Source organism: Colobus angolensis, unplaced genomic scaffold, assembly GCF_000951035.1.
Source record: "Colobus angolensis palliatus isolate OR3802 unplaced genomic scaffold, Cang.pa_1.0 Scaffold300, whole genome shotgun sequence".
Taxonomy (NCBI): Eukaryota; Metazoa; Chordata; class Mammalia; order Primates; family Cercopithecidae; genus Colobus; species Colobus angolensis.
Window position 1 is genome coordinate 370,965 of NW_012116267.1, and position 12,070 is coordinate 383,034.

A 12,070-nucleotide genomic window follows, 5' to 3' on the forward strand; every position below is an offset into this window, starting at 1 on the left:
GAGCTGCGGGAGAGAGACTGGGCTGGGGCTGCGGCGCGGCCGGGAGCCAGAACCACCGACAAAGCGCCGCGCCTGAAAACCAGCGGCGGCTGCTTTTCGCTACTGCGGGAGTCGGGGCGGAGCCTGGAGGCGGGGCCTTGGCGCTTGGGGCGGGGCTGGACGCCTGGAGGCGGGGTTAGGGGCGGAACCTGGAGGTGGGCCATAGGCGCGCGGGGGCGGGGTTTCCGCGGGCGGGGCGGAACTAGAAGACTGGGCCTGACCCATGGAGACGGGATCAAGGGCGGGGCCTGGAAGTGGGTCGTCGGTACAGGGGCGGGGCCTCGGCGGGCAGGGCTGGGTTGGAAGGCGGGGCCTGACTCATGAAGGCAGGATCAAGGGCGGTGCCTGGAGGCGGGCCATAACAACAGGGGCCGGACCTAGGCGGGCCGGGCTGGGCTGAAAGGCGAGGCTTGACTCATGGAGGCGGGATCAGGGGCGGGGCCTGAAGGTGGGCCATTGGTGTTAGGGCGGGGCTTCGGCTACGGAGCAGGGCTTGGGGAGGGCCCCGGCGTGCTGGGGCCGTTCAGTCGCCGCAGTCGCGGAGTGAGAGCCGGAAGTCTTCTTTAGCTTCCCCGCCATAGGCGTCGTTTCGTAGCCGGGCTGCTCCGGGGAAGGCCTCGTACAGGTGGGTAGGGCGGCGTCCGCACGTCACCTGGGGACCCCCGACACAACCGAGTGGAAGGGGACAGTGGTCAGTGCCCGCCCAAGGTCGTCCGCGTGTGCATCGGCCCTCGGAAGTGCTTTGGAGTCATTCACAGAAACCGAGAAGCGGGGGCTCCTCGAAGGGTGCGCGGCACCTGGTTCACCCCATCTTTTCCCTCTGGACCACGTCCAAGCCCTCCACACACGCTTGGGGCGCAGAGGACGCGGCGGGCTTGGGACCCCCGCTAAGTTGCCCCAGCCCGCACGGGGGCCTTAGGTTTCCGACCCTGGGCGACAGGAGAGGTGAGATCATTTCTACCTGGACGGAGCTTGTCACGTGGGCTATGGCTCAGGAAGGAGACCTTGACGTCAACCTTAGAAAGCATTCACATCTCTAGACAATCCAGCCCCTGCCTGCCGTCCTCTCGAGCACTGGGACCTGGACGGTCCAGTCCGACCGCTTCAGGACTGGACGCACCTGGATGGTGCGTGGTAGGCAGTGCAAGCCCTGTCCCCACCCAGCTGCGGCTCCAGCCAACCCGAAGCGGGCCACTTGTGGATGAAGGCTGTCATTTTTGCAGTGGCGTGGCTCCTTTTGACCCCCGAGCGTCCTTTAGAAATGTTCAGACCAGGTCTGGAGTTCGTGAAGGCGAGGCAATAGTCAAAGAGTTTGGGAGGTGGGGGAGGTATGAGCACTTGGAAGTTGTTTAGGACACTTCGTGTTTATGCGTGTTTCTAGGGAAGGGGTATATTATCAGATTCCAAAGTGGATCTGTCACTTCCCTGGAAACAGTAAGAATATTTTAATAGTTTGGGATGCTGGACCTGTGGCCCAGCCAGGCTGCTGATTCTGATTCTGTCTCCATTTGGCATATACCAAGTGCCCCAGATGTAAATCCTCTCATGGTCAATTTGAGGAATGCTCTTAAGATAGAAGCAGAGAGAAATGAAAAGATTGGGCCACAGTTAGCAGGAAAAAAAAATTAATTTCATGAAGATTGATTTCCTAATGAGAATATGATAAACTGGTTTTACAAAAGCAGCAAACAAAAACAGCAAAAGAAAAAGAAAAAAGAAAAAAAAGATGGCAAGCAGGTGAGTTTTTTTTTAAGGTTCTTCAAATTCTAGTCACACTCAACACTGCACTGAACAGAGATGAAAGAACTGCTTTACACTTAACATTAAAAAGAGAACCAATCTATTTGTGCCAAAGCCACCATGCACATATAATTTGTACCTTATTTTCATATACCACCTATCTGTAAAGGACTCCGGGTGTGTGTGGGGGGGGTGGGGTTAATTTAATTTTGACAAATTCATTTGTAAATCATTTAAAAAACTCAATTTATAATTGGCAGTATACTGTCAATTACTGTATACTGTGTACAACATACTGATACTGACAGGATTGACAGTAAATGTATAACATTGAGATTTGAGTATTCTGGCCAGGTGCAGTGTCTCATGCCTGTAATCCCAGCACTTTGGGAGGCCGAGGCGGGCGGATGACTTGAGGTCGGGAGTTCAAGACCAGCCTGACCAACATGGAGAAACCCTGTCTCTTCTAAAAATACAAAATTAGCTGGATGTGGTGGCACATGCCTGTAATACCAGCTACTCAGGAGGCTGAGGCAGGAGAATAATTTGAACCCAGGAGGGGGAGGTTGCGGTGAGCCCCGAGATGGCGAGAAGGTGCCACTGCACTCCAGCCTGGGTAACGAGCAGAAACTCTGTTTCAAAAAAAAAGAAAAATGTATCACAGAAAATCTGATATGGAAAGAACCACTGGCTTCCTCTGTTGTCTAAAAAAACACATTGTATTAGCCAGGTGTGGTGGCACGTGCTTGTACTCCCAGCTACTTGGGAGGCTGAGGCAGGAGAATCACTTGAAACTGGGAGTTGGAGGTTGCAGTGAGCCGAGATTGCGTCACTGCACTCCATCCTGGGCAACAAAGGAAGACTCTGTATCAGAAAACAACAAAAACAATATAAAACAAACAAAAAACACATTGTATGAGATAATGCATTTAAAATATGCAGCATTTAAACCATATTTCATTTCTCTATGGAAAAGTTCACATACAGGCTAACTTGGGGATCTATTAATAATAACCATATGACTTACACTTTAAGCATAATCTAATTTACACTTAGATTTAATGTATCATCTCCCTTAGTTTTTACACCAAGAGAGTTACTACTCTCTAGACTCATCAGTGAAGCTGGACCTTCACTCATCAGTGAAGTCACTAGAGACCACAGGACTTTGTAGTCAGTCCTGGATATGATCCTGGCTTTAGCTCTGAGATCTTGGGCAAGTTAATGAACCTCTCCAAGCCTTTATTTCTTCATTTGAAAAATGACATTGATTCCTACCTTAAAGGATGCAGTGGTTTTAATGTGTCCCCTAAAGTCATGTATTAGAAACATAATCCCCAAGGCAACAGTGTTGCAAAGTGGAACCTTCAGGATCATGAGTGAAGACTCTGCCCTCATAAATGGATTAATACCTTTATCAGTGAGGTGGATTCCCGATAGAAGGATGAGTTTAGCTTGTACCTTGTGAGCATTCTCTTGCCCTTCTGCCTTCTGCCATGGTAGGGACACACCAACAGGCCCTTGCCAGATGCTAGTGCCATGCTTTTGCACTTCCCAGCCTCCAGAATTGTGACAAATAAACTCACTTTTTTTTTTTTTTTTTGAGACAAGTGACAGAGTCTCACTCTGTTGCTTAGGCTAGAGTGAAGTGGCATGATCATAGCTCACTGCAGCCATAAACTCCTGGGCACAAGTGATACTCCTACCTCAACTTCTCAAGTAGGTAGTACTAAAGGTGAGCATGATCACACCTGGTTAATTTTTATTTTTTGTAGAGACGGGGTCTCTCTATGTTGCCCAGGCTGGCCTTGAACTCCTGGCCTTAAGTGATCCTCCCACTTTGGCTTCCGAAAGTTATGGGATTATTGGCATGAGCTACTGTGCCCAGGCAAATTTATTTTCTTTATAAAGTACCTAGTTTGTGATATTCCATTATAGTAACACAAAATGAACTAAGGCAAAGGACTATAGTCAGAATGACCTAAAACCATGTTGGGAAAGCATTAAGCAGAACATATGGTCTAATTTGCCATAGGTTCTCAATTCATGATTTTTTTCTCCTTTTGATTCCAAGCCCAGTTGTTTTTTTCCTACAGCATACAGTGAACCCCCAACATCTGAGACGGGTCTCGGTTAATTTAGAAAGTTTATTTTGCCGAGGTTGAGGATGGACAACCATGACACGGCCTCAGGAGGTTCTGACAACATGTGCCAAAGGTGGTTGGGGCACAGCTTGGTTTTATACATTTTAGGGAGACATGAGACATCAATCAATATCTGTAAGATGTACATTGGTTCAGTCCGGAAAGGTGGGACAACTCCAGGCAAAGGTGGGACAGCTGGAAGCATAGAGGGGGCTTCCAGGTCATAGGTTGGTAAGAGACAAATGGTTGCATTCTTTTGAGTTTCTGATGAGCCTCAGAATGAAGCAATCGGATATGCATTTGTCTCAGTGAACAGAGAGGTGACTTTGAATAGAATGGAAGGCAGGTTTGCCCTAAGCAGTTCCCAGCTTAACTCTTCCCTTTAGCTTAGTGATTTTCGGGCCCCAAGATTTATTTTCCTCTCACAATACTATAAAACATGTTAATGCACTTCTATTGGTTAGGTTCCTTTTGATTGCAAGCAACAACTACCCAATTCAATGTAGCTTATGAAAAAGGAAAATATATTTTAAGGATACAAGGGCATCTTGGAGCATCTCTGAGAACTCAAGATTTCAGGAATGGTCTAAGGACAGGGAAGGGAGTTTCTGTTTGGGCCATTTCTCCCCCCCCCCCCACCGCCAAGACAGGGTCTCGTTTTGTCATCCAGGCTACAGTGCACTGATACAAACACGGCTCACTGTAGCCTCCACCTCCCAGGCTCAAGCAATCCTCCTGCCCCAGCTCCCCAAGTAACTGGGACTACAGGCATGTACCACCAAGCCTGGCTAAGTTTTGTATGTATGTTGTAGAGACAGGGTATCACCATGTTACCCAGGCTGGTCTCAAACTCATGATCGCAAGCCATCCACCTGCCTTGACCTCCCAAAGTGCTGCGATTGGAGGCAAGAGCCACACCTGGGTTCAACGCTCCTCTTGATGGTTGGCCTCCTTCTCTGGCAATGGCTGGCTCCCTCTGCTCCTTAGGCACATGAGGTGGGATGCACAGTAACAGCTCTGATCCAATCCACTGGTTCTTTTTAGAGGAAAGATCTATAGCTGGAGCAGTCAACAGAGGCAAGGTCACCTTGTGGCTGCTGCCGCTGCAAACGGGAAGGAAGCGAGGGGTGGGGGAGGGCAGAAGATCATGTATTGGAAGAGGGTACTGGGGAGACCATCCAGTAAGGGCCAACGGCAGCCCTTCTCATGAGAATGAGAAATGTCATTCTGACCAGCAGTTGACAATTAAGGGTCATCCAAGTGAGCTACATGCTTATCCAAAAAGGACTGGCTAGAGACAAAAGAGGAAGTGGGTTACACACTTATCCAAAAAGGATTAGTTACAGACAAAAGAGGAAGAAGAAATAAAAGGGACCGGTTCATTTTCTCCTGCACTTCCTGTCTGTGAGTTTGTCAGGCAGAGCCTGAAGTACTCTGTGGTTCCTGGGCTATTGCCCGTCATTAGCAGGACTGGAGTTTGGCTGCAGAGGGAGATGAGAGTATAAAAGATACTCAGGAAGCTGATTGAAAGCCATTAAAATGTCTTTAGAGTCAGGAAGGGAACCATTAAAATGTCTTAGGAGCTGTGACCTGAGAAGAATACTATAAGAGCATGTTGTGAAGGGGTGGCCTGCCCCTCCACACTTGTGGGTGCTTCTCGTTAGGTGGAACGAGAGACTTGAGAAAAGAAATAAGACACAGAGACAAAGTATAGAGAAAGAAAAGCAGGGCCCAGGGGACTGGCGCCCAGTCTCCGAGTTCCCTTAGTATTTATTGATAATTATCTTTACCATCTTAAACATAAGGGAGTAAATCAGCAGTAAGACATATAGATAAACATCTTTGTGACCTGAATAAGTTCAAGGAAAATGCTGTGCCTTGAGATGCATATGCAAACATCTCCATAAACCTTTTAGCAGTATTGCTCCAGCAAATCCCACCTTATTCCTAAAGGCGGTTTTCTCTTTGCTCAGTAAACAAAGCACACAATGGGTTTTACACGGAGATGTTCCATTGCCCAGGGACGGGCAGGAGACAAATGTTTTTCTCTTACTTGAGATTAAGAGAATGGTGATGACCTTTAAGCAGCCTTTAGGCACTTGTTTAACAAAACACATTCTGTACAGCCCAAAATCCTTTAAACCTTAAGTCACCACAGCACATGTCTCTTGCAAGGACAAGGCTGGGGGTAGGGTCACAGATTAACAGCATCTCAAATACAGAACCAAATGGAGTCTCTTAAATCTACTTCTTTCTATATAGACACAGTGACAGGCTGACCTCTCTTTTCCCCACATGTTGGATTTAATCAGTAACATACAAATAGGCTGAAGGATGTTTTTGTCGTTGTTTCAGGTTTTTTTTGAGACAGGGTCTTGTCCTGTCACTCAGGCTGAAGTGCACTGGCACAATCATGGCTCACTGCAGCCTTGACCTCCCAGGTTCAAGTGATCTTCCCAACCTCAGCCTCTGAGTAGCTGGGACTACAGGTGTGTACCACCATGCCCGCCTAATCTTTTTTGAATTTTTGTAGAGAGGGGTCTCGCTATGTTGTCCAGGCTGGTCTCAAACTTCTGGGCTCAAGCAACCTGTCTGCCTTGGCCTTCCAAAATGCTGGAATTACAGGCATGAGCCACTCCATCTGTCCTGCACTCTCTTCTGGTCCATGTTTGTTACTGCTGGAGCTGAGCTTTCGCTCGCCGTCCACCATTGCTGTTTGCCATCCGCCACTGCTGTTTGCCGCCGTTGCAGACCCGCCACTGACTTTCATCCCTCTGGATCTGGCAGGGTGTCCGCTGTGCTCCTGATCCAGCGAGGCGCCCATTGCCACTCCCGATTAGGCTAAAGGCTCGCCATTGTTCCTGCAGGGCTAAGTGGCCGGGTTCGTCCTAATTGAGCTGAACACTAGTCACTGGGTTCCACGGTTCTCTTCCATGACCCACGGCTTCTAGTAGAGCTGTAACACTCACCGCATGGCCCAATATTCCGTTCCTTGGAATCCGTGAGGCCACGAACCCCAGGTCACAGAACACGAGGCCATCATCTTGGGAGCTCTGGGAGCAAGGACCCACCGGTAACAGTATGACCATCGCTCACTGCATGCAGCCTTGAACTCCTGGGTTCAAGTGACCCTCCCACCTTAGCCTACCAAGTAGCTAGGACTACAGGTGTTTGTATGCCAACATGCCTGGCTAATTTTTGTTTGTTTTGCTTGCAGACATGGAGGCCTGCTGTGTTGCCCAGGCTGGTTTCAAACACCTGACCTCAGGTGATCCTCCTGCCTCAGTCTCCCAAAGTTCTGGGATCACAGACTTGAGTCACTGTGGCCAGCCAGAATTTAAATTCCACTGAATTTTTGTTGTTTGACCAACCATTCTTGCCGAAGCCTTGACACTCTTGCAAACCTTTGCAAGTACATTTCTTCTTTTTCAGAGGCTCTTTGGTCTCCAAGTCTTTTTTCTACAGGGCGTAACCTGAAGCCAGGAGGCCTGTTGCAAAACCAATCCCATTTGAAAGCAGGGAATGTGAACTCACCTATTGTCATAAAGATTATAAAAGAGGTGCTGTCTCACTCTTGTAATCACAGCATTTTGGAAGGCTGAGGCAGGCGGATCACCTGAGGTCAGGAGTTCAAGAGTAGAGATGGCAAAACCCCATCTCTACTAAAAATACAAAAATTAGCCAGGCATGATGGTGCACACCTGTAATCCCAGCCACTCTACTCAGGAGGCTGAGGCAGGAGAACTGCTTGAACATGGGAGGTGGAGGTTGCAGTGAGCCAAGACGGCACCACTGCACTCCAGCCAGGCGACAGAGCGAGACTATCTGAAAAAAAAAATTATAAAAGAGGGTGGGTGCGGTGCCTCATGTCTGGAATCCCAGCATTTCGAGAGGCAAAGGAGTGAAGATTGCTTTAGTCCAGGAGTACAAGACCAGCCTGGGCAACATAGTGAGACCCTGTCTCTACCAAAAATGAAAAAATTATTTGGGCATGATGGCGCATGCCTGTAGTCCCAGCTACTTAGGAGGCTGAGGTTGGGGGGATCACTTGAAGTTTTAGTCATGGAAGTCTCTTGCCCTGGAGGTTGAGGCTGCAGTAACCCATGATCATGCCACTGCACTCCAGCCTGGGCAACAAAGCAAGACCCTGTCTCAAAAAAAAAAAAGGCTTAGGGAGCCACTGAAGAATCACTCTGGGCTGTAGTTCACAGGGGGTGTACACAGGTTAAGAAGAAGACATCTGCATGTGTTTCGGTAAAGAAGTAAAGAGACAAAGTTGCGGTGGCTGGGCAACCTTGCAAACATTCTGGGAAGGAATGCAGAATGCAAAACCCAGCTGAAAAATCTAGAAGAAATCATGTCCCAATTAAAGAAGATATTCCTTCTGAGTCCCTCAAGCTCTACTACTTCATAAGGATAAGAACCAGCTGGGTGTGGTGGCTCTTGCTTGTAATCCCAGCACTTTGGGAGACTGGGGTGGGCAGATCACTCAAGGCCAGGAGTTTGAGACCAGCCTGGCCAACATGGTGAAACCCCATCTCTACTAAAAATACAAAAAATTAGCCGGGCGTGGTGGCGGGTGCCTGTAGTCCCAGCTACTTGGGAGGCTGAGGTAGAAGAATTGCTTGAACCCAGGAGGTGGAGGTTGCAGTGAGCTTGTGCCACTGCACTCCAGCATGGGCGACAGACTGAGACGCTGTCTCAAACAAACAAAAAGTATAAGAACCAATAAAAATATACTCAAATAAAACAGAATGAGATGCAAAGAAAGCTTGCAGAGCTAAGGAAATAGAGGACAAAGCATCACCCTTACAGAATCAAAAAACTGGAAACAGCAAGGAACAGCTGGAAAATGGCTCCATAGTTCTAAAACCACTTGCTACGCCAGTGGTTCTAAGTGCAGTCCCAGGACCAGCAGTGTCAGCATCACCTGAGAACTTGTTAGAAATGAAGTGAATTGGTGTGGTGAGGGGAACCAGCAATCTGTTTTAATCAGCCCTTCAGGTGCTTCTGATCCCCACTAAAATTTCAGACTATGTTCTTCTCCCTCTCAGGCTAAAGAGTTGGGCATAGCAATGTTGTTCAGCTCCAGATTCTAGAACTAGACACCTTTCTCCCAGGGAGGGTCTTATGAACATTCCTTTTCAAGAACAGAAAGAGGCTGGGTGTGATGGCTCATGCCTATAATCTCAGCACTTTGAGAGGCCGAGGCAGGCAGATCACCTGAGGTCAGGAGTTCGAGACCAGCCTGACCAACATGGAGAAAACCCGTCTCTACTAAAAATACAAAATTTTCCAGGTGTGGTGGCACATGCCTGTAATCCCAGCTGATTAGGAGGCTGAGGCAGGAGAATCACTTTAACCTGGGAGGTGGAGGTTGCGGTGAGCTGAGATCATGCCATTGCACTCCAGTCTGGGCAACGAGAGTGAAACTCCATCTCAAAAACAAAAACAAAGAAGAAGAAAAAATAAAAAAGGCTGGGTGCCGTGGCTCATGCCTTTAATCCCAGCACTTTGGGAGGCCAGGGCAGGCAGATAAGCCAAGGTCAGGAGTTCGAGACCAGCCTGGCCAACACGGTGAAATCCCGTCTCTACGAAAATTACAAAAATTAGCCAAGCGTAATGGCGGACTCTTGGTAATCCCAGCTACTTGGGAGGCTGAGGCAGGAGAATCACTTGAACATGGGAGGCAGAGGTTGCAGTGAGCTGAGATCGTGCCACTGCACTTTAGACTGGGCGACAAGAGCGAGATTCCATCTTAAAAAAAAAGAAAAAAAGAACAGAAAGAAAATCAAGCCACAACATCATTTCATTCATTCATTCCACCAACCTTTATTAAGCATCAAGCTCCGAAGCAGATGTTTACCAGTTTTGCACAACTTTGTCATGGACCAGCTGGCCTTGTGGCTCAGTGGCATCTGGAGGCAGGAGGGCCAAGTAGACAGGGGTGTCAGCCCCCTCCTCCACAGTCCTGACGCTGTATTTCCCATCCATGTCTGTCTGCACTGGTCCTGGGCAGCATGCATTCACCAGAATCCTGTCGGCTTTCCTCTTCTCATCCAGACGCCTGGCCAGAATCCTAGATAAGACTGTGACCCCCAACTTGGACACTCCATAAGGTGAGTTGGGCCAGCCTTCCCTCTCATGCACCTCATTTTTTGTGTCCTCCACAAACTTTTTCATGAGATCCACCAGGTCTCCCTCTGTGAGTGTCTCACTGCGGAACTTTTCCTGCAGATCTTCACTGCAGTTTTCAAAAGCCCTTAAACACTGTAAACTACTGATATTCACCACTCTCCCTGAAACAGAGTGATAAAAATATGAAAGCATATCACAGAGATACAACCATTGGTTGAATATACCAAACATATAATTGAGTCATTGTGCAGGGTTTTTTTTTTTTTTTGAGACAGAGTCTCGCTCTGTCGCCCAGGCTGGAATGCAGTGGTGCAATCTAGGTTCACTGCAAGCTCCGCCTCCGGGTTCACGCCATTCTCCTGCCTCAGCCTCCTGAGTAGCTGGGACTACAGGCGCCTGCCACCACGCCCGGCTAATTTTTTTGTATGTTTAGCAGAGACGGGTTTCACCGTGTTAGCCAGGATGGTCTTGATCTCCTGACCTCGTGATCCACCCGCGTTGGCCTCCCAAAGTGCTGGAATTACAGGCGTGAGCCACTGCACCTGGCCTCTTTTGTTTTTTATTTTGTTTTGTTTTCGAGATAGAGTCTCGCCCTGTTGCCCAGGCTGGAGTGCAGTGGTGCCATCTTGGCCCACTAGAAACTCCGCCTCCCAGGTTCAAGCAATTCTCCTGCCTCAGTCTCCTGAGTAGCTGGGATTACAAGTGCACACTACCACGCCCGGCTAATTTTTTTGTATGTTTAGCAGAGACGGGTTTCACCGTGTTAGCCAGGATGGTCTTGATCTCCTGACCTCGTGATCCACCCGCGTTGGCCTCCCAAAGTGCTGGAATTACAGGCGTGAGCCACTGCACCTGGCCTCTTTTGTTTTTTATTTTGTTTTGTTTTCGAGATAGAGTCTCGCCCTGTTGCCCAGGCTGGAGTGCAGTGGTGCCATCTTGGCCCACTAGAAACTCCGCCTCCCAGGTTCAAGCAATTCTCCTGCCTCAGTCTCCTGAGTAGCTGGGATTACAAGTGCACACTACCACACCTGGCTAATTTTTGTATTTTTAGTAGAGACAGGGTCTCATCATGTTGGCCAGGCTGGTCTTGAACTTCTGATCTCAAGTGATCTGCCTGCCTCAGCCTCCCAAAGTGCTGAGATTATAGGTGTGAGCCACCGTGCCTGGCTATTGTGTAGGTTTAATTGCTGATTAAAAATTAAAAAGTGGCTGGACGCTGTGGCTCATGCCTGTAATCCCAGCACTTTGGGAGGCCGAGAGGGGTGGATCACTTGAACCCAGGAGCTCAAGACCAACCTGGGCGACATGGCAAAACTCTATCTCTACTAAAAATACAAAAATTAGCTGGGTATGGTAGCGTGTGCCTGTGGTCTCAGCTACTCAGGAAGCTGAGGTAAGAGGATCACCTGAATCCAGGAAGTAGAGATTGCAGTGAGCCATGATCACACCACTACAGTCCACTACACTCCAGCTTGGGTGACATGAATGAGACCCTTTCTCAAAAAGTAACAATCAAATTTAAAGAAAAATTTAAAATGTGACTATAGAAGGCATAAAATGTATGCACCCATGGGTTTTGATATTTTTTTTGGCCCTATGCTCCCAAGGGGAAGAACACACCTCCGTCGGTGAGAGGGGCTCCCTTTCTCAGGGATTCTCAGAGAGATGGGTGAGGTAGTAAATTTGTAGATTCCCCAGGCAGTTTTACTTAAGTAATTACTTTTACTTAAATTGATTGATTGATTGATTGATTGATTTTTAAGACACAGTCTTGCTCTATCACCCATGCTGGAGTGCAGTGGTGCAATCTTAGATCACTGCAACCTCTGACTCCCGGGTTCAAGCAATTCTCCTGCATCAGCCTCCCAAGTAGCTGGGATTACAGGTGCCCGCCACCACGCCCAGCTAATTTTTGTAATTTTAGTAGAGATGGGGTTTTGCCATGTTGGCCAGGCTGGTATTGAACTCCTGACCTGAAGTGATCTGCTCGCCTTGACCTCCCAAAGTGC

The 12,070-nt window shown here is 48.5% G+C and overlaps 1 protein-coding gene across 1 annotated transcript in view; it reads right to left on the reverse strand.

The window, feature by feature from the left end:
* Nucleotides 1-9,739: 9,739 nt before the first annotated feature.
* CBR3 (carbonyl reductase 3) overlaps nt 9,740-12,070 on the reverse strand; it is an 18,553-nt gene continuing 16,222 nt past the window's right edge. Inside the window, exon 2 of the mRNA XM_011950054.1 lies at nt 9,740-10,226. Within this exon, the coding sequence (XP_011805444.1) occupies nt 9,786-10,226 (441 nt within the window). The 3' untranslated portion in view covers nt 9,740-9,785. The remainder of the gene's footprint in view (nt 10,227-12,070) is intronic.